This window comes from Periophthalmus magnuspinnatus, chromosome 10 (assembly GCF_009829125.3).
Source record: "Periophthalmus magnuspinnatus isolate fPerMag1 chromosome 10, fPerMag1.2.pri, whole genome shotgun sequence".
Lineage (NCBI taxonomy): Eukaryota > Metazoa > Chordata > Actinopteri > Gobiiformes > Gobiidae > Periophthalmus > Periophthalmus magnuspinnatus.
The window spans coordinates 16533886-16558741 of NC_047135.1; the positions used below are offsets into that span (position 1 = coordinate 16533886).

The following is a 24856-nucleotide window of genomic DNA, read 5'->3' on the forward strand; positions in this document are numbered from 1 at the left end:
GTTTTTCCATGTATATAGGACCGAGCTGTGGGGAGGTATGATCATCGATGTATTTTTGTGCCTCCACAACACTGCCGATCCACTTCTTGACACCGCTGGATAGCGTCAGGTGATGAGCTGAGTAGAGCAGAGCAGACTTTCGACCCCGTTTGTAGAGTTCCGCCATCACATCTCTGTACTGTACTCTTTGGGACATGACTTCAGCACTGCAATCTTACACGATGCGAATCTGTTGGCCATGGTAGTCAAACATCCCTTTGCGTCGTGCTTCTCTGATGAGGAGGTCCTTTGTTTGGAACCGGTGCAGGCGGAGAATGACCAGCTGCGGCCATGTACCTGGTCCCAGCCTCACTGCCCCTTCACGATGAGCCCTGTCGATCTCTGGCGGGGATGGCAATGTGTCCTGTCCAAATGCATCCTGAAGTAGCCATGAAAAAAAGTGAGTAGGGCGACCCTCAGTAGACTCCACCAAGCCAATGATACATATATTTTGGTATCTGCTACGGTCCTCTATGTAAATAACTTTAGTCTTAAGTTTTGTGTTATCAACCCGGAGAGAGGAGATGGCGTTTTCAAGCTCGCTAACATGTTGGCTAATGTCGTCAGACGAGAGCTCCAGAGAGGATATGCGCTGATCGTAGTCATCCACCAAAAGTTTGTACTGGTCTAGTTTAGTTTCTAGTCCAGTCAGCGAAGCCTTGAACTCAGCAGAGAGAGTTTCACGGTGCTTTTCTAATAGAGCTGAAATTACTTCTATGGACGAGCTAGTGCTAGCACTCGCCTCCTCCTTCTCAGCAGTTTTTTGGCTCTTAGGTGGCATTGTGAGAGAGATTATAGGCGGCTAAATGAAAAAAGTTTAGAATTCTGCCAGAGCACACTCGCACTACGTCTACTCCATCGAAGTTACCAAGTCTCTCCCCAACACTATCTTAACAAACTTCTGAGGCCTTCACAGCACAGCTGCATTTATACTGAGACAAGATTATACTGCACTTTTAAGTTTTTTATTTTTTTTTTATTTGGAAATCTTGTAAAATATTTCCTTCCACTTCACACTTGTGTGCCATTTTGTGTTGCTCATTCACATAAAATGCCAAGAAAATGTATTTAAATTTGTGGTTGTGACGTGACAATATATGAAAAAGTTCCAAGGGGATGAATACTTTTGCAAGCCACTGTATATCCCTTTGTTGTTTTTTTTGTTTTTTTTTTAAACCCCTTAGCATTCCGGGTCATTTTGGTGAAATTGCCTTTGTTCTGACCTCTCCAAAAGAAAATGATTATTGAACCCTCAGTAGTAAATACACAAGTTTGGGGTCTTTGTAAAGGTAACACCCTATAGTTTTACCCACAGGTATCAGAATCACTGTAAGTATGTTTGATGAGCATTTATATACTTTGGAACACACATAAAAAATTATTTTTCTCATCCTTGCTTAAATTTTTTTGTTAAAATGAAGGTGTAGAAAGCTGCAGTAGGTAGCTGGGGACAAAAATACACTATCTCAAATGAAAATCTTGTTGACCACATACATTTCTAATTTGAGGTCAATACCTATAAAAATGTTTTACACTCATTTTATCATCAGTAAGTCCAGGCCTCTCCAAATCTATCCAAATGGAGACATTTGGAGAACGTTTGGAAGAAATGCAATAACTTTTGAATGTTTCAACCCGCAGGCAATCAATGAGGGCTCTAATGAAAACTCTGAGAGGAATCTGTATCTGCACACCCAGCTGATCTATTACTGTACATTTATATATATCATATCAAAACACATTATAAAGTGTATATTTGTATATAAAATATAATCAAAACAAGTGGTATGGGTCAAAATAAATATATATTAACCACACACTTCAAAATGTAAACAAACACATACTGGAATCTGAAAACACACTGTACAATCATGTACAGTGTGTTTTCAGATTCAGTCATTATGTCATCGGTCGCATACTTCCTTTGTTTTGTCTGTTTAGTCATGTTTAAAACGCAAAACTGCTGCAAAACAGTGCATAAAATTATGCAATTACGCGCAGATCTTTACATCCAGTCTCCTCCTTTTACGCGCACAACAAACTGTCTGTTTACGGGAAACCATTATATGTCATGCATCGTCGTGTTTAGCTGCTCATTGGCTGAAAGAGGAAAACATCACTAAACGTGTGTAATGTAACTGCCTGATTCTACAAGGGGGAGAGTGGGGCGTACTCTTTCAGTCATCTGTAGCTCTCATTCACTGTCCGCGGCTCCAGTAACCCACAACCCCCACCTTATTGGCCAACTTTGGTGTCAATCACAAGCTAACAAGTTTGTTTTGCACTGAGGAATAAAGTTGGTGCTGTCAGAAGTTTATTATGCTTGAAATCGACAAAAGAAATGCAAAAAAGTGACAGAGCAGATTTCACTTTCTTGCAGCAGATTGGACATGGAGGATCTAACTTCTTTTGTGGACATAATTTCTTGACTGGATTATATTCTCTGGACCTTTACGGAACGAATGAGACCAACTTTGTGTGAACATTTTGATGTTTGACAGAACCAGAGTGCTCAATGGTAAGTGAAGTCCAGCACTGTGGTGATTACAGGTGTAAATCGTTTACATATTCATAAAGATAAATGCTGTAGCTTTCTTTTGATGTGTAGATTGTGTGGGTGACGCAGAAATATAAGTACATTGCTGTAAAGTTGTAACGTAAAGGCGACGGGCCATCGGAACGTTTAGGGGTTAATTACTTAAAATTCTGTTATTGTGATGGGTTTTATCTTTTTCCAATTATTACTTGGTTTTGTGGAATAGTACTTGTGGTAAATATTTATCATAGTTTTTCATCACTTAAAGGTACTCTTGGTAAGTTTATTCGATTTTTTTCAACCAGTAAATGGCAGATGTGAAACCTGTTCCCCCCCGTGCTCTCACCTGGCCCGTCCCCATCCCGTCAGTGGGACTAAACACGAAACCAAACTAGGACCAGACAAGGACTAAACCAGGAATAGAACAGGACTAAATCTAGTCTACATTAGAATTAAACTGGGCTCAACTAAGACCAAACTATTGCAAGTGTGAACCTACCCTAAAATGAAACCAAATTAGAACTAAACCAGGACTAGTGTGAACACAGCCTAAATAAACATGTCAATCATAAATCAGCAAACACAGACATACATATAACAAAGTATGCAAAAACAAAAAGGGAATAGCTTATAAACTAGCATGACATCTCTCGGTTAAGGTTCAAGTTTGGCACAAAATGTTATTTAGCCATGAAATTAACCACAAGGGGCATATAAATATTCACTTATTTTTTCATATATAACACAAAACCGAACTCCAGGAATGTTTTTCATGAGATCTTTAAAGAGAGGGTATAACACTTCTATGGGGTATCAATTGCCAACACAACACATTTAGATCACCATGTTACCGTTTATTCTTTTGAAAATGCTATATTCACGGAAAACAATGTATTAACGCAATATTTATTTATTATTTATTTATTTTGATTTATACAGGGAGGCCCAATGAGACCACTTAGACTCACTTTTTCATGGATGCCCTGTTCAAAATGCAGAAAAAATACAAACAAAAAACAAAGATATCAAAACACAATCAACCTTGGAGAATTGGCGCAGGCTTGTGGGACAAGCCTGGACAAGCTTGTATAATATGGTGGAAAGTTCCAAAAATTTGATTTTGCAAAATACCCTCTCTTTAAACCAATCTTTTTTTTTTTCTTTTCAAACACAAAAAATGAAAAATAAAAATCTGTTGACTTAAGAGGTATGTAGGGATGAAACATGCCTTGGGTAAAACTTAAAACTCACGTCAAAGGTCTCATCGTTAGAGTAAGTGTCTATAAACACGGCCAGTCCATGAAACTGGGCTTTGTTGGAGAAGACGGGTCCTGCAGAGACAGAATCACACACACACACTTACATCCATGCCATGGAGGTCGTTACGAAACGTGTCCACAAATAAAGCCAGTCCATGGAACTTATCCTGGTTCCCAAAGACAGGGCCTGAGGGTGGAGATGAGCACACATGAGCCACAGACAGCAGGGAGCGGCATGGCACAAGTACGGCTGGGAAATGATTTATTGTTTCACTATTCAGTCAATATTTTATCATCATTTTATTTAAAAAAAATAACGTATTTTGTGCTACAAACCATTTTGTCTGCCTTGGATATAACTACTACACAAGCTAATATTGGAAATTTTAGGGAAAATTGGAAAAAATAAATAAATTTGTAACAATATCAAATTTTTTATTATAGAAAAGCCCCATGTTGAAGTTATATGATCATGATGAAAGCTTGTTCAAACTGCTTTTTCCTCAAATTAATTTGAGAACAACCCTATTAATAAACATGTAACTTAACAAAAGACAATAGACAATTAGACAACTTCAATGGTGTCAGCTAAAAACATACACAATTGGGACTGTATCATCATACATCATGAGCCCCATTTCCACTGGCATGGTTCACTTGGGGTTGCCTTGGCCTTGAATGGTTGGAGAGGGGACACCCCCAGCCGGGTAGCGTTTCAATTACAAAAGGACCAGGCCACTTTTGGGCGTGACACAGGTCTAGCAAGACACACCCAAAGGCGGCACAGCACAGCTATAATAACACCGCGGCTACAGGAGCATTAACACAGATCAACGGCGGCAATATAAGCTCACAGGGGTAGGGACTGGATCCATGCAGTCATTGGAAGGACCAGCAGTACACCAGTAGCGGGGAGCGTGACATTTGTCACATAAACACAGACCCCTTTGGAAGGTAGAACCTCTAGCAGTCAGCTTTGGACCTCTAAAGGGGGGTGGCCCAATACTGGCCCTATGGCTATAGAGTTTTCAATTATAAGTAATTCTGCCGTGGAGCAGAAGGGCAAAAGCTCGCTCGATCTTGAGTTTCAGTATTAAAATTTGATTTTCAATTACTTTTAATTACCCTATGCTAAATACTAAAATCAGTGTTCAAAGTTTTCTGACCATGTGGAATGATATACAATGGGGTAAAAAAGTATTTGGACCAATTGTGCAAGTTCTCCCACTTAAAAAGATGAGAGAGGCCTGTAATTTTCAACTATGAGAGGAACAAATCCAAGAAATCACATTGTAGGATTTTTTATGAACTAATTCATAAATTCTTCGGTAAAATAAGTATTTGGTCACCTACAAACAAGCAAGTTTTCTGGCTCTCACAGATCTGTAACTTCTTCTTTAAGAGGCTCCTCTGTCCTCCACTCTTTACCTGTATTAATGGCACCTGTTTGAACTCGTTATCACTATAAAAGACATCTGTCCACAACCTCAAACAGTTAGACTCCAAACTCCACTATGGCCAAGACCAAAGAGCTGCCAAAGGACACCAGAAACAAAATTGTAGACCTGAACCATGCTGGGAAGACTGAACAGGTAAGCAGCTTGGTGTGTAAAATCAACTGTGGGAGCAATTATTAGAAAATGGAAGACATACAAGACCACTGATAATCTCTCTCAATCTGGGGCTGCACGCAAGATCTCACCCCGTGGGGTTAAAATGATCACAAGAATGGTGAGCAAAAATCCCAGAATCCCACAGGGTAAGTAACAAAGGTACCATCAGGGGCCAAACTATCAGCAACAGTGTGTGAAAACCTTGTGGAGGCTCACAGAAAATGTTTGACCTCTGTCATTGCCAACAAAGGGATGATCTTTTGTTATTGACGAAATACTTATTTTCCATCATAATCATTTGTGATTTTTGGATTTTTTTTGTTTTTCTCATTTTGTCTCTCATAGCTGAAGTGTAACCTATGATAAAAATTGCAGGCCTCTCATCTTTTTATGTGCGAGACCTTTGAACTGACAATACTTTTTTGCCCCACTGTAAATGCGTTTACCAGTTGTGACTCAGGAGTTTATTGGGTTGTTCTACAACTCTTTTATTTACTTTTACTTTTCATCAACATTTTCAATACTTTTACATTTTTTCAATTTATTCACAAGTTCTATACATAATGTTATATTTACAGAATAAAATTGAAAGCTTGCATACTGCCCAGCTCTGGAGAACGTCAACAAATCAACACTGACAAAATGAAATGTATAGTGCAAAATAAGGCAATAACTAACACTTTAAAGGGGTGAATAAGCAGGATGTATGGCACAAGCACCACAACACACACAGACCTGGGTGCAGCCGGTCTCTCGTGTACCAGATAGCGATGCCGTCTCCATGAAGATTCTTCTTCCCTGAACCGTGAACTTTGAACTGGACGTGCATCTCCCAGTCCTTCAGATAACACGGCTGTATCCAAAAAGAGAGAAAAAGACTAATGAATATGTAATACTGATAAATGTTTCAATGATTTCAAAGTCTATACTATGTTATGTGAATTAGATAAGGTGCAATTAAAAAGGACCAGATATAATTGTCAGAATCGTGGTATGTCAACAATTGGTAGGCAAAACTCACTAAAAATAATGGGAGTCGTACATGGTCACTCCTAATTAAAAACTTTACATTGCCTCCACTGTTCCCTCTAAGCTGCGCGCGTGCGCAATTGTGCACTGCTGACATGGTCTCCGCACACAGAAAATCTGTGCTGCGCACAAAAAAATCGAACTGGAGTTGAAAATAAAATAAATACACAACAATTCATTCAGACCAGCTGCTCCAGCCAATTATGTGATTCACATACGTATTTGCGCATCTCATCAACGTCATTGACAGACGTCCTCATGTGCTGCTACCAGTGTTTTAGCCGACGTGGCCGACGTGGAGTGAAGACTCGCTAATGATTCTAAGTGCTGTTTAGCCCCTTAATGTTCCGACGGCCCGCCCTCGGGCAAAGATCTGTGCGTAATTGCGTAATTTTATGCACTGCTTTAGAGCAGTTTTGCATTTTAAACATGACGAAACTGACAACACAAAGGAAGTACGTGACCGAGGACACTGTGGATGTTTGTACAAGTTAAACTTGAGGCATCCCGGAGCGGTTCGTGGAACCGAATGAAGATCTCATGGTGGAGTTAGGAGTAGAGGACCTTATGTTTTGATGGACTGGATGCTGTTCCTGGTCGGTAAGCGTGGTTTATTCTGCTATTGACTTAATTGTGGGTCAAATGTGTATTATGTGTAATTATTAGCATTAGCTAATGCCAATCTGCGCCCCCCCGACCACCACCAATCATGCAATCACGCTCAGGCCACTTGGGTGAATTGTCTTGCCTAAGGACACAATGACAGACCTAAGGACACGATGACAGAACTAAGGACACAATGACAGGAGTTGGTCCGAGCGGGACTCGATCCACCAACCTCTGTCACAGAATGACTGTCACACTGTCACATGTACAGTGTATTTTTAGTTTCCAGTGTGTGTTTGTTTACATTTTGAAGTGTGTGTGTGTTTGTTCACTGTTTGCAGTGTGTGGTTTGTAAATATATATTTATTTTGACCCATACCACTTGTTTTGAATATATTTTATATACAAATATACATTTTATATTGGTTTTGATATGATATATAAATGTACAGTAATAGAGCAGCTGGGTGTGCAGATACAGATTCCTCTCAGTGTGTATTGGTCATTGAATACTGTCACTAGTTTATGAGTTGTAAAAATCAAGCAAAAGCTTCACACAATGGCTTATACTCATAATACAAGTCAGAGCTTTATCATAAAAATGTTAAGTGTGTTTTCAACATTGGAGTTTACAGTTGGCTTGGTTTGGTTGGAAGCTCATGTTTTGCCATAGTTAAAATTAAATATTTATACTTCCGATAGCATTAACATACTACACAGGTCATGAGCAAGATTTTTGTTATTTTCATTGTATAAGTGGGCTAAAGCACTTAATTAAAAGTCTTATAACAGAAATGTAAATGCGGTAATTTGATTATTTTAATAAACCATTTAACTTGGATGGATGCGATGCCAGCATGACCACAGTGCACAGGTCTGATGCTCAGGGAGTTTGTGTGTTTGCTCAGACTCGTGAAAAATTAGAGGGAACATTGACTGCCTCCATATAAGCAGAGCCGGATCTTCCTATATGCAGACTATACAAGTTGCATAGGGTCCCGCAGCTGACAAGCTGGAGGCCTGGGGCCGTAACAGGCCCCTTCTTTCGAAACCTGATAGTTTTATAATTCATGTCTGTCAATCTGCATGTAGTTACAACAAGCAGAGGCCCTGGTTTGCTAGTCAGTGTAAACATAACTTTCTGATTGGTTAAATGGGTTGTATAATATAGCACACTGCTGGGCCTCGACTCTTTCCCACCTCCTCCTTTTCTCATACATACATCTCAGCGACATCACGAAGACAGCATATTGTAAGTTTACATATGTCTATTGTCTTTGCCTTAAGCCAAAAATTCAGAAACTTTGGTCTGCAGATGGTTACTGTTGATAAAAATAAAAAAAAAATTTCTTTATTTTTTGTTTATTTTTAAGTATATTTTTTAAATTATTTTAAACTATTTATCTATCATCTTGTTTTACTGCAATGTACCATTTTCCTTCTGTTCTTTAACTGTGCGGTGCAATACTGGAATTTCCCCACTGTGGGACTAATAAAGGCATATCTTATTTGCGCACATATTATACACATATTAATATGTTTAATTGGCCATTAATTACTCCACATTTATTTGAAGTTTTTCAGCATTTCTTTATCAGAAATAATGTGATCATGAAGTGAAGTTAAAGTGAAGGTTTTCATGGCAGCTTATAGGGTAATCGCATTATGATATGATATGAATCTAACCTTAGTCTCACGGAAACTTACCAAATCTCGTTATAGAAACCAAAATAGAGAGAAGACGTATATTTCATTTATTCCAAAGCATGACCTGGAGCTATTAGATACTGAAATAAAAAACACTGTCCAAATTGATTTAGTCATTGGTCAGGATACTGAGCAAGCATGCAATACTTAAAAACTCAATTGTCCAAATTATTTCTAAATTTACAAAAACGCAACCACGAAAATTTTAAAGTAAAAAATCTCTCCCACGGCTTAGGGAAGGAATATGGCTTTTAATGAAAGAAAGAGACACCGCCTTAAAAAAGTATCTCAAGACAAGACTCAGTACAGATCAATGGACTTTTAAAATCCTTAGAAACAAGGTCACAGGTCAGTTAAGAAAGGCAAAAGCGGATTTTTTTCTTAGACATCATTAAACAGGCTAAAGGTAACAGTAAAATGATATGGAAGTTTATTGATAAATTATCAGGGAAAGAGCGGGCGGGAAATGGCCCTATCGAACTTAACATAAACCCTTGCACTGACAGAGCACTTTCATCTGGAGCACAAGCCACTGTAAAGGACAGCCTAACTGTAGCCACCATGTTCAACAATTATTTTGTTTCCTCCATCTCAGAACTGTGCAATGTATCAAACCCAGAGCTGCCTGCTACATCATTTGCAGCTTCTGTTGGGACCGTGGATTGTGGCAACACAGGAGGCACTGGACCTTCATAGTGTGAATGAAGACAAAGTCAGCAAAATGATTTCATCACTCTCCAACTCAAGAGCAAAGGACTTGATTCACTCTTTTTAAAGAAATATAGGGATGTTGTAGCAGCACTAATTACTTACATAATCAATCACTCATTACAAGAATGTATATGTCCCTCCTCTTTTAAAACTGCTCTGGTGACGCCTATTTTTAAAGCAAGAAATTGTAAAGATACTAAGAACTACAGACTGGTTAGCATCTTCCCAGTTGCCTCTAAAGTTATTGAAAAAATTGTTGCTGAACAGCTGATTGATCACCTCGACAATGGAAATATGTTGCATCCTATGCAATTTGGTTTCCAATCAAAACATTCCACGGACATAGCATGCTGCTATTTTCTCGAGATCAAATCCAGGTTGGGGCTGTTTTCCTGGATCTTCGTAAGGCATTTGAAACTGTAAACCACTCTGTGCTTTTGACCAAAATGCAAAACTTTCATTTATCTGCAAATACTATGAATTGGTTTCAATCATACCTAGTGGACCCTTACCAGTGCGTAAAAATAAAAGATAAAACCTCACCGTACCTCGCCTGTACCACAGGCGTGCCCCAAGGGTCCATTCTGGGGCCATTGCTCTTCAGTCTATACATTAATGTCCTGCCCTCCATCTGCAGTGATATAGAAGTCTTAATGTATGCTGATGATAGGGTCTTTTTTGTGCATGCTTCTGACGCTAATTCTGTTGCCACTAAGCTATCCACCACAATGGCAAAAGCACTAGAGTGGCTTAACAATTCCTGCCTTGCGTTGAACACTGAGAAAACGGTCACTATGTATTTCTCGAACAAAAAAACTCAAAATGTCTTCTCAAATATTTATGTGGATAATCGCATGATCAATAACATTGAAGAGGTTAAATGTCTAGGTGTCATACCCTTCATTTAACTTTAAAAATCACATTAAAAAGACCTGTAATGTCTTGAAGTTTAACATTGCGAACTTTCGACATGGAATGCCTTATCACTAGAAACTGCAAAGTCTTACTTTGATGCCATGATCATATCTCATATTTTGTATTGCATATCATCATGGTCTCAGGCTAACCTAACAGCTCTAAAATCTCTTAGATCCTTACATAATCAGGCCCTGAACATTCTCGATAAAAAGCCAAGGCGTTACCATCATTGGCATGTTTTTGAAAAATATAAAATACTAAGTTTCGACAACTTGATCAGGTATTCTGATATCCGTCTCGTCCATAAAGTTTTACATGACACTGCCCCACCTCCTCTTAAGACCTACATCCGGCCTCGCTCTCAGCTTAGAAGTAGAGTGTTAAGGTCTGTGTCTAGAGGCAACTGCAATGTTCCTAAAAAAAAATCTGCCCTCTCTCGATCAGCCTTTTCCTATAAAGCCATCAAGGAATGGAATGGGCTTCCAGACAATCTAAAGAACATGACTGATTTTTACAGCTTTTCACGGGCTGTCAAAAATTGTTTTCTGGAGCACCAAACATGCTCACACTAACAATACCAGACAGGTATTTTGCCATCAGGTATTACCCTTGTGGGTATCACCTGATGGCCCCCAGATTACCAAACCTATAGTGTTACAACATTACATTACATTACATTACACTACACTATATTACATATTACATTACACTACATTATATTACATTACACTACATTACACATTGCACTTTTAAATTTGACGGGTATTTTGCCATCAGATGTTACCCTTGTGGGTACCACCTGATGGCCCCCAGATTACCAAACCTATAGTGTTACAACATTACATTACATTACACTACATTATATTACATTACACTACATTACATTACACATTGCACTCTTAACTTATAATATTTATTTTATTGTATATTTGTATATTGTTCCTCCAAGGCTTATTTTGTAGTGTGGAGTGTGATTATATTGCTTACATTTTAATATTGTATTGCATTATATTGCTTACATTTTATGTAATTATTATTATTATTATTGTATTGTATTTCTCACCTGCTCAGGGACTACAGATGGAAACTAGCTTTGGCTATAATCTGGTGCAAAGCATCTTTAATGTTTTCGCACATTGTCTCTATCAAATAAACTAATAAACTAACTAACTAATATAGATGGTGAGCCTATAATATTAAGGCTATAATGAATAAATCAGCGTTATGCTTAAAGTATTAATTTGTAGATCACACTAGAGAATGTTTAGGGGCCTCATGTGGCACTACGACATACTTTATCATTTAGAATCCATAAATGTAATTACAATTTAGTCAATTGTAATTGTTACAAAAATATCATTAATTATGATAAAAAAGGTCCACAATTAATCGTTTGTGGCATTTTTTTAATAATCATGATCACCGCACAAGATTATAATTGCTTTTACGGCAGACTGCCTCATGTTTCCAGTTTCAATACAATGTTTAGATATTATTTGTGGTGTTTGTCCACAAGAGGGCCCTCAGATACAGCAATGAAACTTGTTAGCTTTTGTGCCGATTCTGAATTGGGAATGGTGCTTCATCACTGTCAGTCACCGTCATGGCCAGTGGGCAGGCAGTGGATCGGGATCCCAGTGATGGAGTACATTTACATCCTCCATATTCCATGCGTGGAATTATTATGGCTTTGACAAAACAAGACCAAGAAGATGAGCCATCTATCTGCAGAGCCTGCGGAAAAAATATTACGGCTCCGAGGGCAAACATCAGCAACTTGCATGCACATTTGTGAAACAACCATCCTGCATTGTTTGACAACTTTAGCTGAAAATATACATCATAAGTAATATGCCATGTGAAATAATCTACTGAATGTAGTTTTATGTCAGTTTGGATTTGTATGAATCCGTGTTTGTGTCGACTTTGCTAACTTAATGTAGGCTAGGTTAGTGCTAGCTGAGCAGCATTTTGCACAGCTAATTGCACAGCTTGCTAGCAGTGGCGCATGGTTTTACATCAATCATGAATTTATCTGAATACCTATAACCACCAACAACCTGGCGTCCACACATGTGGACAACACATTTTGGATTGCCTAAGCCACAAACTCATTTTTTTTCTACAATGTCCTGGTGTCCACATAGAGGACATTATACTTCCTTGGTGTATTGTCATACACAGAGAAGTATAATTATCATAATAATATCATCGCGATTATTTGTCACAATAATCTAATTTTAATATCGTCCCCTCCCTATGTGGCATTGTTATTTTGTGTGAAGGTGGGAGTTTGGTTGATACACCTGGCTCATCCGCTCCCAGCTGGTCACCTGTGCACCTTGCACTTTTCCTTCAATTACTTTCATTCATAAACATACAACACTGCACATAACACTTCTCAAGTGATACATTCACACTAACACCCCCGACATTTAAACATCCATGCCTCATAAAAAACTTGCTTTAAGTTAATTAATGTTAAACAAACAGTTTATTTAATTGTATATGTTATGTGTTATATGTTATTTTGTTTTATGTCGTTTGGCGCATTTTCTGTCATGGCCTGGAGCTGGGTTATGACATAATACATTAAAATGCATCAGAAACTAGGAAAAATTCCTAATATTTTAAGTAATTCAGAAAGTCCCTCTCTTGGTAATTATTATTAGTGTTCTTAAGTTTTATAAAAGCCTTTGTCTGTCTGTCTGACATGGGTATTACAGATATTCTACATTTAGTGCAGATGATGGCAGTTGTGTGCATCATGTTGTGGAATTTTAACAATGGATAGCCTGATTGGCAACTGAAATAGCAAAGGCCTCCAAGCCAAATTTAGCTTAGGGCCCCCTGAAGGTTAGATCCAGCTCTGCACATCAGAAATAAATGAATTAGCAATGTTGTAGCCAAATCTTGCATACATGTAGCTCAAAAAGTACATAAAAACCTGTGTTAATAGGGCTGCAAGATAGTTTTATAAAGTTCTATATAGACACCAGGGATTACTTTGTCCCCTCTGCAGACACAAGGCGACTCATAGATGCTTGTGGAGTATTGCAGGTCCCACAGTATTTAATAGTGACACTACAAGCAGCTCTATAGTATGTCACAGAGTCATTCCCTAGTGACTTCCCCTAGTGACTCCAGCATACAGTCTGAAGATTCTCAAGTCTGACTTCAAAGATGATAAAGAAACAAAAAGGTCAGTGTCACAGGATGACATTATCTTTCTAAACACATTCAAGGAAGGAATCTACCAAAACAAAGATGGACATTATGAATTGCTGCTCCTGTTTAAAGAGAGACCACAGTTACCTGACAACAAACACATGTTCACTGTCTGACTTGAAAATCTGAAAAGTAACAGTCAAAACACCCATAAAACATACAAAGAATATATAAAGTTCATGAGTGAGGTCATAACCTGCCTCAATAACCAGCCCACCACAAGTCGTAGCATCCTGTCCACGGTTGATTCTCTTTACAAGCCACTGGGATTTGTCTCCCATTTCTGCCCATAGATAAAAGAGACATGTGCAACAAGGCACAGAACTAAGCCCAGTGTGGGACAGCTGGGAAAGTGACTTGATAAATTTAAAGAAAATTATAAACCCACAATGGTATGTTCCCAAAGACTTTGGACACATAGAAAAATGAGGCAGCTCTGTTTTCACTGACACAAGCTCCTATGGTTATGGTCAGTGCTCCTATTTCAGACATGTAAAAAAGACTGATGTACATTGTGCTTTAGTTACAGCAAAGACCAGAGTTACTCCCATTAGAGTCTATCTAAAAATACTTAAAGTAGTGTTAGGCTACATCAATAATGAACCATGCCATTTTCACACATCTTTTTCCATGTGCAAATCTTCTTAAATCTACTAGTATTTGCTTGTTTAGTGTATATTAATCCATGGGTTTTAGACTGATGACAATCTAGGACTGTAGAGGCCAAGTGACCCTGTGCAACACAGCCACTAGGTTGCAAATATTTTTGGTGGTCTTTCAGACGCATTTCCAAAAAAGTGAGCTCAGTACTCAAAAAGGTGCACTTCAAATGCCCTTTATTTCCATGCATTTCCATAACATGGTCAAAAGACTGTTCTTCCTCACATATGGAACACCTGCTGCACTAACTACCTTCCATTTAATAAGCACAGGTGAGGCCCAGGAGTGTCAGAACATGCAATCAGTGACACCTAGACGCTGGAGGTACATTTTGGCTGCTACACACCGGCCCCTTAATTGTCTCTGCACGAACCAGAACGATTACAAAATATTTACATAAGGTCAAACGAATAAAGAACTTTTTAGTTACTTTTTGAGGTCATGACATAACTACCAATAGATCTTAGACATATATCAATAGATACATCTGAACGCATTGATATGCAAATCAAGACACTCTCTCACAAAATGGCTCTCTAGCGCCCTCTTCAAATTTCATTTTCAAAAATTCATAGAAGACAATCGATTTGTCGTGGACGTGTGAAAAAATTCACAGGGCCCTTATTTGTGACGGGGCACAATGTGAGAAAGTCACATGACTGTAGCTGTTATGGTTTAGGAGAAAAATAATGGGGGGAAAATGCATTTCCATTATTAGGCCCGAGCCTGGGACTCCGTCCCGGCGAGGGACTCATTAAAACCGCGTCCGAAACCCGGAAAATGGCAAAAATCAAGTAGTAAACACGCCCCGACATGGCAGTGAGTGGTGTCAAAAATTAGAACTCGAGGAGCTCTAATTGTCACAAAAGACCCCGAGAAAAAATAACGAAAGATGACTCGGTAGCGCCACCTCAAACTTTGATTTTCATGGGGCCAATGGGAGCCCGCCTCGGAAAAAAGTCGACGTAAAAATCCGAAACTCACATCAAAAAATAGTACATGTCGGGACATGACAAAAATGATATTATGGCCCCGCCCTAAAATGTACAGGAAGTCGGCCATATTGGATCAAACCCGGGAACGACAAAAGTGCACACCCTCGCATTCAGGACATTTTCTCACCCAGTTTTCATCACAAACACTTCAAATTTGGCCAAATTCCTCTAAACCCATGTGTGATTAAAGATTATCAATTACATTTTGATTATGACTTTGGGTGTGGTCAGGGTGAATTTTCAACAAAATCGCAATTTTTGCAATATTTCAATAAAATATTTATCTTTCACACATTTTTTGTTGGGAAAATGCTAATACAGTGTTTATGCACATTTGTGAGCTGAACGCAATGGTATGCAAATCAAGGCACTCTCTCACAAAATGTCTCTCTAGCGCCCTCTTCAAATTTCAATTTCAAAAATTCATAGAAGACAAGCGATTTGTCGTGGACGTGTGAAAAAATTCACAGGGGCCTTATTTGTGATGGGGCACAATGTGAGAAAGTCACATGACTGTAGCTGTTATGGTTTAGGAGAAAAATAATGGGTGGAAAATGCGTTTCCATTCTTCTTCTTCTTATTATAATTATTTTGGTCGCGACTTTGAATCCACTTTTGACCCCCTGAACGTTAACGAAAAGTCAATTTTATTGGACCCAAAATTCAAGATTGGTGAAAAAAAATTTATTTTAATGTTCAAAAAAATTTACGTATGAAAATGACTCAATAGCGCCACCTCAAAATTTGAAATACATTGCGGCAATGAGAGACCTTTTTCATCGTAGACAAATGAAATTTGGTACAAACATAGAACATGTCAAGACAAGTAAAAAATTATATTATGACCCCACCCTAAACCCTACAGGAAGTCGGCCATTGTGGGCGGAACCCCATTTTTTCAAAATTTTACCTCTCACATTTGGATTTTTTGCACCACAGATTTTCATTCAAAAAATTTGCAAATTGGTCAAAATGAACTAGACCCATGTGGGATTATAAGCAACTCTTTTGGAATTTTCTAAGTAATAAAATGTAGGTGTGGCCAGCCTGCAATGAAAAAAGCCATTTTTTTAAGTTTTTAATTGCATGTAACTCACACAGTTAGTGTCCTATGTCCCGGCATGAATATACTTTTTTATTCAAACTCTTGATCTGAACACATAGATATACAATTTACACAGGTCAGACAATAAATTGCTCTACAGCGCCCCCTTGAACTTTTGAATTGGACCAAAAAAATTACTTTGACATAAACATTTGAAATTTGGCATGGACATTCCTATTGCTATACTGAACAAAAAAGTCAAAGACACCATACCTCTATTTTTAAATGTGATGCCATGGCAACGTCTGACATTTCTCATTGAAATACATGGGTTTTGGATAACTGGGATGAAAAACTATTACTTTGTCATAGACCATTGAAATTTGGTACACATATTCCTCTCAACATACTGAACAAAAAAGCCAATAAGAACATACCTCTATTTTCAACTATGTTACCGTGGTAGCGCCACCTCAAAAATCAAAATACATTACGGCAATGAGAGACCTTTTTCATCGTAGACAAATGTAATTTGGGACAAACATAGAACATGTCAAGACAAGTAAAAAATTATATTGTGACCCCACCCTAAACCCTACAGGAAGTCGGCCATTGTGGGCGGAACCCCATTGTTTCAAAATTTTACCTCTCACATTTGGATTTTTTATGCCGTGGATTTTCATTCAAGAAACTTGCAAATTGGTCACAATTTACTATACCCAAGTGGGATTATAGGGAACTCTTTTGGAATTTTCTAATTTATAAAATGTGGGTGTGGCCAGCCTGCAAAGAAAAAAGAAGTTTTTTGGAATATTAAATGGCCCGTAACTAAAACATGCAGTGTCCTAATTCCCGGCATTAATATACGTTTTGTTCAAAATCTTAATCTGAGTGCATAGATATGCAATTCACATATGTCAAATATTACAGTGCTCCACAGCGCCCCCTTGAAATTTTAAATGGTACGTAAAAAATTTTTACTTTGTCACAAACATTTGAATTTTGGCATGGACATCCCCATTCCAATACTGAACAAAAAAGTCAATGACACCATACCTCTATTTTTAAAGGTGTTGCCATGGCAACGTCTGACATTTCTCATTGAAATACATGGGTTTTGGTTAAATAGGATGAAAAATATTTACTCTGTCAGAGACCATTGAAATTTGGTACACATATTCCACTCATCATACTGAACAAAAAAAGCCAATGAAGACAAACTTCTATTTCCAACCGTTCAGGCGTGACAATGTGATAAATGGTCCCATTCGAATGAATGGAGTAGTATTACTCAGTCGCTGATTTTGGGGGTAGGGGCGATGTAATGGGGAACGAAAGGCAGGATCTCCGCGGTGGCATGTACCCCGCGGTCGCAAGGGGTGGCGAGGGCCTTTATCACTGCTTGCAGTTTTAATTAGGCCCGAGCCTGGGACTCCGTCCCGGCGAGGGACTCATTAAAACCGCGTCCGAAACCCGGAAAATGGCAAAAATCAAGTAGTAAACACGCCCCGACATTGCAGTGAGTGGTGTCAAAAATTAGAACTCGACGAGCTCTAATTGTCACAAAAGACCCCGAGAAAAAATATCGAAAGACGACTCGGTAGCGCCACCTCAAACTTTGATTTTCATGGGGCCAATGGGAGCCCGACTCGGAAAAAAAACAAAGTAAAAATCTGAAACTCAAATCAAAAATTAGTACATGTCGGGACATGACAAAAATGATATTATGGCCCCGCCCTAAAATGTACAGGAAGTCGGCCATATTGGATCAAACCCAGGAACGACAAAAGTGCACACCCTCGCATTCAGGACATTTTCTCGCGCAGTTTTCATCAGAAACACTTCAAATTTGGCCAAATCCCACTAAACCCATGTGTGATTAAAGATTATCAATTACATTTTGATTATGACTTTGGGTGTGGTCAGGGTGAATTTTCAACAAAATCGCAAATTTTGGAATATTTCAAAAAAATATTTCTCTTTCACACATTTTTTATAGGGAAAATGCTAATACAGCGTTTATGCACATTTATGAGCTGAACGCAATGATATGCAAATCAAGGCACTCTCTCACAAAATGGCTCTCTAGCGCCCTGTTCAAATTTCATTTTCAAAAATTCATAGAAGACAATCGATTTGTCGTGGACATGTGAAAAAATTCACAGGGCCCTTATTTGTGACGGGGCACAATGTGAGAAAGTTACATGACTGTAGCTGTTAAGGTTTAGGAGAAAAATAATGGGAGGAAAATGCGTTTCCATTATTATTCTTATTTTGGTCGCGACTTTGAATCCACTTTTGACCCCCTAAACGTTAACGAAAAGTCAATTTTATTGGACCCAAAATTCAAGATTGGTGAAAAATTAATTATTTTGATGTTCAAAAAAATTAATGTATCAAAATGACTCAATAGCGCCACCTCAAAATTTGAAATACATTGCGGCAATGAGAGACCTTTTTCATCGTAGACAAATGAAATTTGGTACAAACATAGAACATGTCAAGACAAGTAAAAAATTATATTATGACCCCACCCTAAACCCTACAGGAAGTCGGCCATTGTGGGCGGAACCTCATTTTTTCAAAATTTTACCTCTCACATTTGGATGTTTTGCGCCTTGGATTTTCATTAAACAAACTTGCAAATTGGTCAAAATGAACTAGACCCATGTGGGATTATAAGCAACTCTTTTGGAATTTTCTAAGTAATAAAATGTGGGTGTGGCCAGCCTGCAAAGAAAAAAGCCATTTTTTAAAGTTTTTAATTGCATGTAACTCACACAGTTAGTGTCCTACGTCCCGGCATGAATATACTTTTTTTATTCAAAATGTTGATCCGAACGCATAGATATACAATTTACACAGGTCAGACTTTATATTGCTCCACAGCGCCCCCTTGAACTTTTGAATTGAACCAAAAAAATTACTTTGACATAAACATTTGAAATTTGGCATGGACATCCCTATTGCTATACTGAACAAAAAAGTCAATGACACCATACCTCTATTTTCAAAGGTGTTGCCATGGCAACGTCTGACATTTCTCATTGAAATACATGGGTTTTGGATAACTGGGATGAAAAATTATTACTTTGTCATAGACCATTGAAATTTCGTACACATATTCCTCTCATCATACGGAACAAAAAAGCCAATGAGAACATACCTCTATTTTCAACTATGTTACCGTGGTAACATAATAAATGTGTCATTGAAATGAATGGGGTTCAGAGTACTGCACTTTGTTGTAGACTAAATAGATGCTCTACACTAATCAATATATAGCCTAAAATTCAAGATTGGCAAGAAATGTTGTATTTTGATGTTCAAAAAAATTTACATATCAAAATGACTCAATAGCGCCACCTCAAAATTTGAAATACATTGTGGCAATGAGAGACCTTTTTCATCGTAGAAAAATGAAATTTGGTACAAACATAGAACATGTCAAGACAAGTAAAAAATTATATTATGACCCCACTCTAAACCCTACAGGAAGTCAGCCATTGTGGGCGGAACCCCATTTTTTCAAAATTTTACCTCACACATTTGAATTTTTTGCGCTGTGGATTTTCATTCAAGAAACTTGCAAATTGGTTAAAATAAATTAGACTCATGTGGGATTATAGGTTACTCTCCTAAATTTTTTTAAGTTATAAAATGTGGGTGTGGCCATTCTTCAAAGAAAAAAGATGTTTTTTGAAGTATTAAATGGCCCGTAACTAAAATATGCAGTGTCCTATTTCCCAGCATTAATATACGTTTTGTTTAAAATCTTATTTTGAGTGCATAGATATGCAATTTGCATTTGTCAAATATTACATTGCTCCACAGCGCCCCCTTGACATTTTAAATGGTACACAAAAAAATTACTTTGTCACAAACATTTGAAATTTGGCATGGACATCCCTATTGCTATACTGAACAAAAAAGTAAAATACACTATAACTCTATTTTCAAAGGTGTTGCCATGGCAACGTCTGACATTTCTCATTGAAATACATAGGTTTTGGTCAAATAGGGTAAAAAATAATTACTGTGTCATAGACCATTGAAATTTGGTACACATATTCCTCTCATAATACTGAACAAAAAAGCCAATGAAGACATACCTTTATTTTAAACTGTGCAGGTGTGACAATGTCATAAATGGTCTCATTGGAATGAACGGAGCAGTATTACTCAGTCGCTGATTTTGGGGGGAGGGGCGATGTAAGCGGGAACAAAAGGCAGGATCTTCACTGTGGCATGTACCCCGCGGTCGCAAGGGGTGGCGAGGGCCTTTATCACTGCTTGCAGTTTTAATTATTATTATTATATTGGCTTCAAAAACTAGTTTGAGTGAGAGGTCTGTGCATTTAAGATCTTTACAGGTCACTATAGTAAGTGCAGAGTGAGATCTCTTGCTTTTAATTTCAATTGTTGATCTTTGACTTCTTTTGCCTTCTAGATTTATTTTCTTTTTCACCTCGTGCAAAGGCAGCCTCATTTATGTAACTAAACAGTGTGGAGGATCTGCAGGTTTGATGTAGCTCTGTAAAGGCAATCACTGTGTCTCACTCACAAATAGATGAAAATCAAAATCATGAGTTCTGTGGTGCAGGCAACTCTGCGCACCAGACAGTGACCTGCATGCATAGGCCTCAGCATGTAGGGCTGGTTTAGCGGTCTAGTCAGAGGTGAGGGGAGAGCGAGTGAGTTCACGCTTTTTTTCTTATAGTGTTCAGTTAAAGCAATCATTTAAGTGTGTTCTATATTATTTAATACGTGTTTATAAGGAGTAGAGGGCACAGGAGAAGGGTCACACTCTGAAGCCCTGAACTGGAAGCGAAACCATGAATATAAATATCTGGTGAGTAACATGAATAGACTGTTTGCTACTGAATTGATTTAAAAAGGCCCTGTCCCTGATTTTTTTTCCAAATATATTTGAGCAAAACATATCTTGCTCCAGTACAGATATATTGTATAAGCTCTTGAGGTCAAAATAAGTCTGCTGTGTTCTTTCTGCATCTAATCATAAAGCATTTTATTGTTTGATAATCAGGAAGTGTTAGCATTAGCGCTATTACATTTATTATTGTTATGGTAACCATAATATTGCAATACATGATGATCAATCACACCACACAAGGCTTCAAGTGACCATGGCAACCGCATTTTGCATTTTAATGAGACTCCATGCACATGCCCTAAGAACCAATTGATGTTTACGCAGCTTTAGTCCAGAACAGAAGAGGGTTTACTGTTGGTATACGGTATTTACGTGTTACTTACTGGAGAAGCAGCAGACTTGAATGCAAATACACTCAATGCAGTGCTAAAACCACCACAAGTTTAATTGAGTTCTCGTTAACCATCGCTCCTTCCACAGAGCCAACAATCGTCCACATGCACTCTGTCCCACATGTGTTAAGTGCATGTCACAATTATGAGCACTTACAAATATCATTGTGGTGAATAATTAGGAAACTGACATAGGACCACTGCAAACCATTTAAAAGTTCTGTTTTTCAAATTTTTAAAAAATCTGGTACAGTGCCTTTATGTGTGATTTCAAATGTATCTGAGTATAGTAGTATTAAGCATATAGTAGAGAGTATACGCTCACCACAGTGTTCCAGATGGAGCCCTGTTTGCTACGCTCGTCTGGAGTGAGCCGGACGTAAGAGCTGGTGACCAGAGTGCTGCCCCAGAAGTCCCACTGACTGCCCACACCTGTCAGAAACACATAGGGGTAAGAGACAGAAGGAGGCAGGTTAATGTAATATCACATAGGGTTGTCAGATGTATCGAAAATCAGATACGAATTCATACTAAAACTAGTATTGAAACTAGATAATCATTTGAGCGGGTATCGGCACAGAAATTAACCTTTTCTGAATAGCTTTAGAACGATCTTGATATAAGGCCACAGGGCAATATAAAAGAAAGTACGATGATTTAATAGACAAGATATTGTCTTATTGGTATCTAGTCCATCCCTTGGTATCAAAATAGTTGTAGTTTTTTAGTATGATGACACCCATTGGGCTGCAAGTTGAATCACAATCAAAATGAAATTACAATGTGAATAATCGCGATTACCAATTCGCAAAGACTGCAATTATCTCAGTAACAAAATTATCCTCTTTTGTTATATAAAAGAACTGCTAACCTTGTAGTTTAGACATCTGAAAAACTGCATGGGTTTATTGTATAAGTTTTTCAGTTCAGATTTCAGACTTGCTTTCAAATATTAAATTCTCCTGGAAATCTTTAAAATGAGAACTTTGAACAGAGAAGTATTAAATCACATATTGAAACGTAATCGCAACATGATTTTTTTTTTTTCTAAATCGTGCACTTTTCTGGGCTTTGGAAACTGCTTGTCTTGATGATGTTATTGCTTTGCCTGAAATATTCCACAGTATGACGTTAAACTAACAAGCACAAGTGGCTTCACCAGTAACAGGTCAGACCTATGAGAATCACAGTAGGACTGCATGCTTTTCAAGGTATTGTTGAGTAATAAAAACTCCTGTAATTGAATAAATGCTATATAGATAGTCATATTGTAAAACATTCCAAACAAAGCAATATCTCCATGAAAACAAGCAGGAAACTAGTAACACTAGGAAAGTCAGTCCCTTACAGAAGGGCTTCAAAAATCAATTAATAATAATAATAATAATAAAAACCAACTAATATATGCAAATTTGTGTTTGTAGCAAACAACTGGTTGTATCACAACCATTAACATTTTACAGAGACAGAGGGTTCTCAAGTGAGGAACCTGTCAAACCAAGATGAAATGGAGCTATAAGCATTGTGGACTAAGGATGGGACAATATTAAAATTTAGACTCACGATTATTGTGACCAAAATAATCACGATTAAAGTTATTATCATGATAACTATTAACCTGTTAACGTTCCCCTACTTAACAACTCTACAACAAGGTACATACACACGTGGACAAAATTGTTGGTACCCTTAAGTTAATGAAAGAAAAACTAACAATGGTCACAGAAATAACTTAAATCTGACAAAAGTAATAATAAATAAAAGATTATATGAAATTTAGCCAATGAAAATCAAACATTGCTTTTGAACAATGCTTCAACAGAATTATTTAAAAAAAATAACAACTCATGAAACAGGTCTGGACAAAAATGATGGTATTCCTAGAAAAGACTGAAAATAATGTCACCAAAGGGACATGTTAATCCATGGTGTGTTCACTAATTAGCATCACAGGCGTCTACAATCTTGTAATCAGTCACTGGGCCTATATATCTCCATCTCCATCTATCCATCCATCCATATATATATATATATATATATATATATGGGCTAGAGGTAGTCACTGTGCTGTTTGGTGACGCCGTGTGTACCACAGTTAACATGGACCAAAGGAAGCAAAGGAAAGAGTTGTCTCAGGAGATTAGAAAGAAAATTATAAACAAACATGTTAAAGGTAAAGGCTAAAAGACCATCTCCAAGCAGCTTGATGTTCCTGTGACTACAGTTGCACATAATATTCAGAAATTTAAGATCCATTGGACTGTAGTCAACCATCCTCGACGTGGTCGCAGGAGGAAAATTGATGATCAATCAAAGAGATGGATAATACAAATGGTAACAAAAGAGTCCAGAAAAACTTCTAAAGAGATTAAAGGTGAACTTCAAGCTCAAGGAACATCCATGTCAGATCGCACCATCCGTCATTGTTTGAGCCAAAGTGGACATAACCCTATAGCGTCGGATGCTATCGTTGCCGATAGAGCGTGGTTGCGGACCTTCCAGTAGCATAACTCCGCAACCAGTCGTGCTCTCATGTAAATTCAAATGACGACTCAAAGCGGAGGCTATTTAAATATTTTTATCATCATCATTACGGTAATCTGCCTCCGTTGTCCCGCAAAGGTGACGAATGAGAGCGCGGGTACTGCAGGGATTTTCCCAGGCATTTATTCAATGCGTAAAAGAAAAAATATGGATGGATATGTAAAATAGAGGTAGTTGTGTGAAAAAAAGCAGTAAATTCTGATACTTCCTTTAACATGATTTTTATGGCTAAAACAAGAATAAAAGTCTAGGTGAGCTATACTAGTCCATAGTGTGTCCGTAAAGGGTTATTGGGAGACGACTGAGGAGGACACCATTGTCCTCTTCAAATGATGAAACAAATGATAAAAAAGCCAGATTGGAATTTGCCAAACCACAAAGCTTCTGGGAGAATGTCCTATGGACAGATGAGACAAAAATGGAACTTTTTGCCAAGGCACATCAGCTCTATGTTCACAGATGGAAAAATCAAGCACATCAAGAAAAGAACATTGTCCCTACTGTGAAACATGGAGGAGGCTCTGTTATGTTCTGAGGCTGCTTTCCTGCATGTGGCACAGGGTGTCTTGAATCTGTGCAGGGTACAATGAAATTTATCTATCTAAGACTATCAAGGGATTCTAGAGAGAAATGTGCTGGCCAATGTCACAAAGCTTGGTCTCAGCCGCAGGTCATGGGTC

The 24856-nt window shown here is 38.0% G+C and overlaps 1 protein-coding gene across 1 annotated transcript in view; it reads right to left on the minus strand.

Annotated features, from left to right (window-relative positions):
- lman2 (lectin, mannose-binding 2) overlaps positions 1-24856 on the minus strand; it is a 48001-nt gene that overhangs the window by 14875 nt on the left and 8270 nt on the right. Inside the window, exons 2-4 of the mRNA XM_033974104.2 lie at positions 21958-22064; positions 6183-6300; positions 3939-4021 (exon numbers count right to left, since the gene is read on the minus strand). Coding sequence (XP_033829995.1) covers positions 3939-4021; positions 6183-6300; positions 21958-22064 — 308 coding nt within the window. The remainder of the gene's footprint in view (positions 1-3938; positions 4022-6182; positions 6301-21957; positions 22065-24856) is intronic.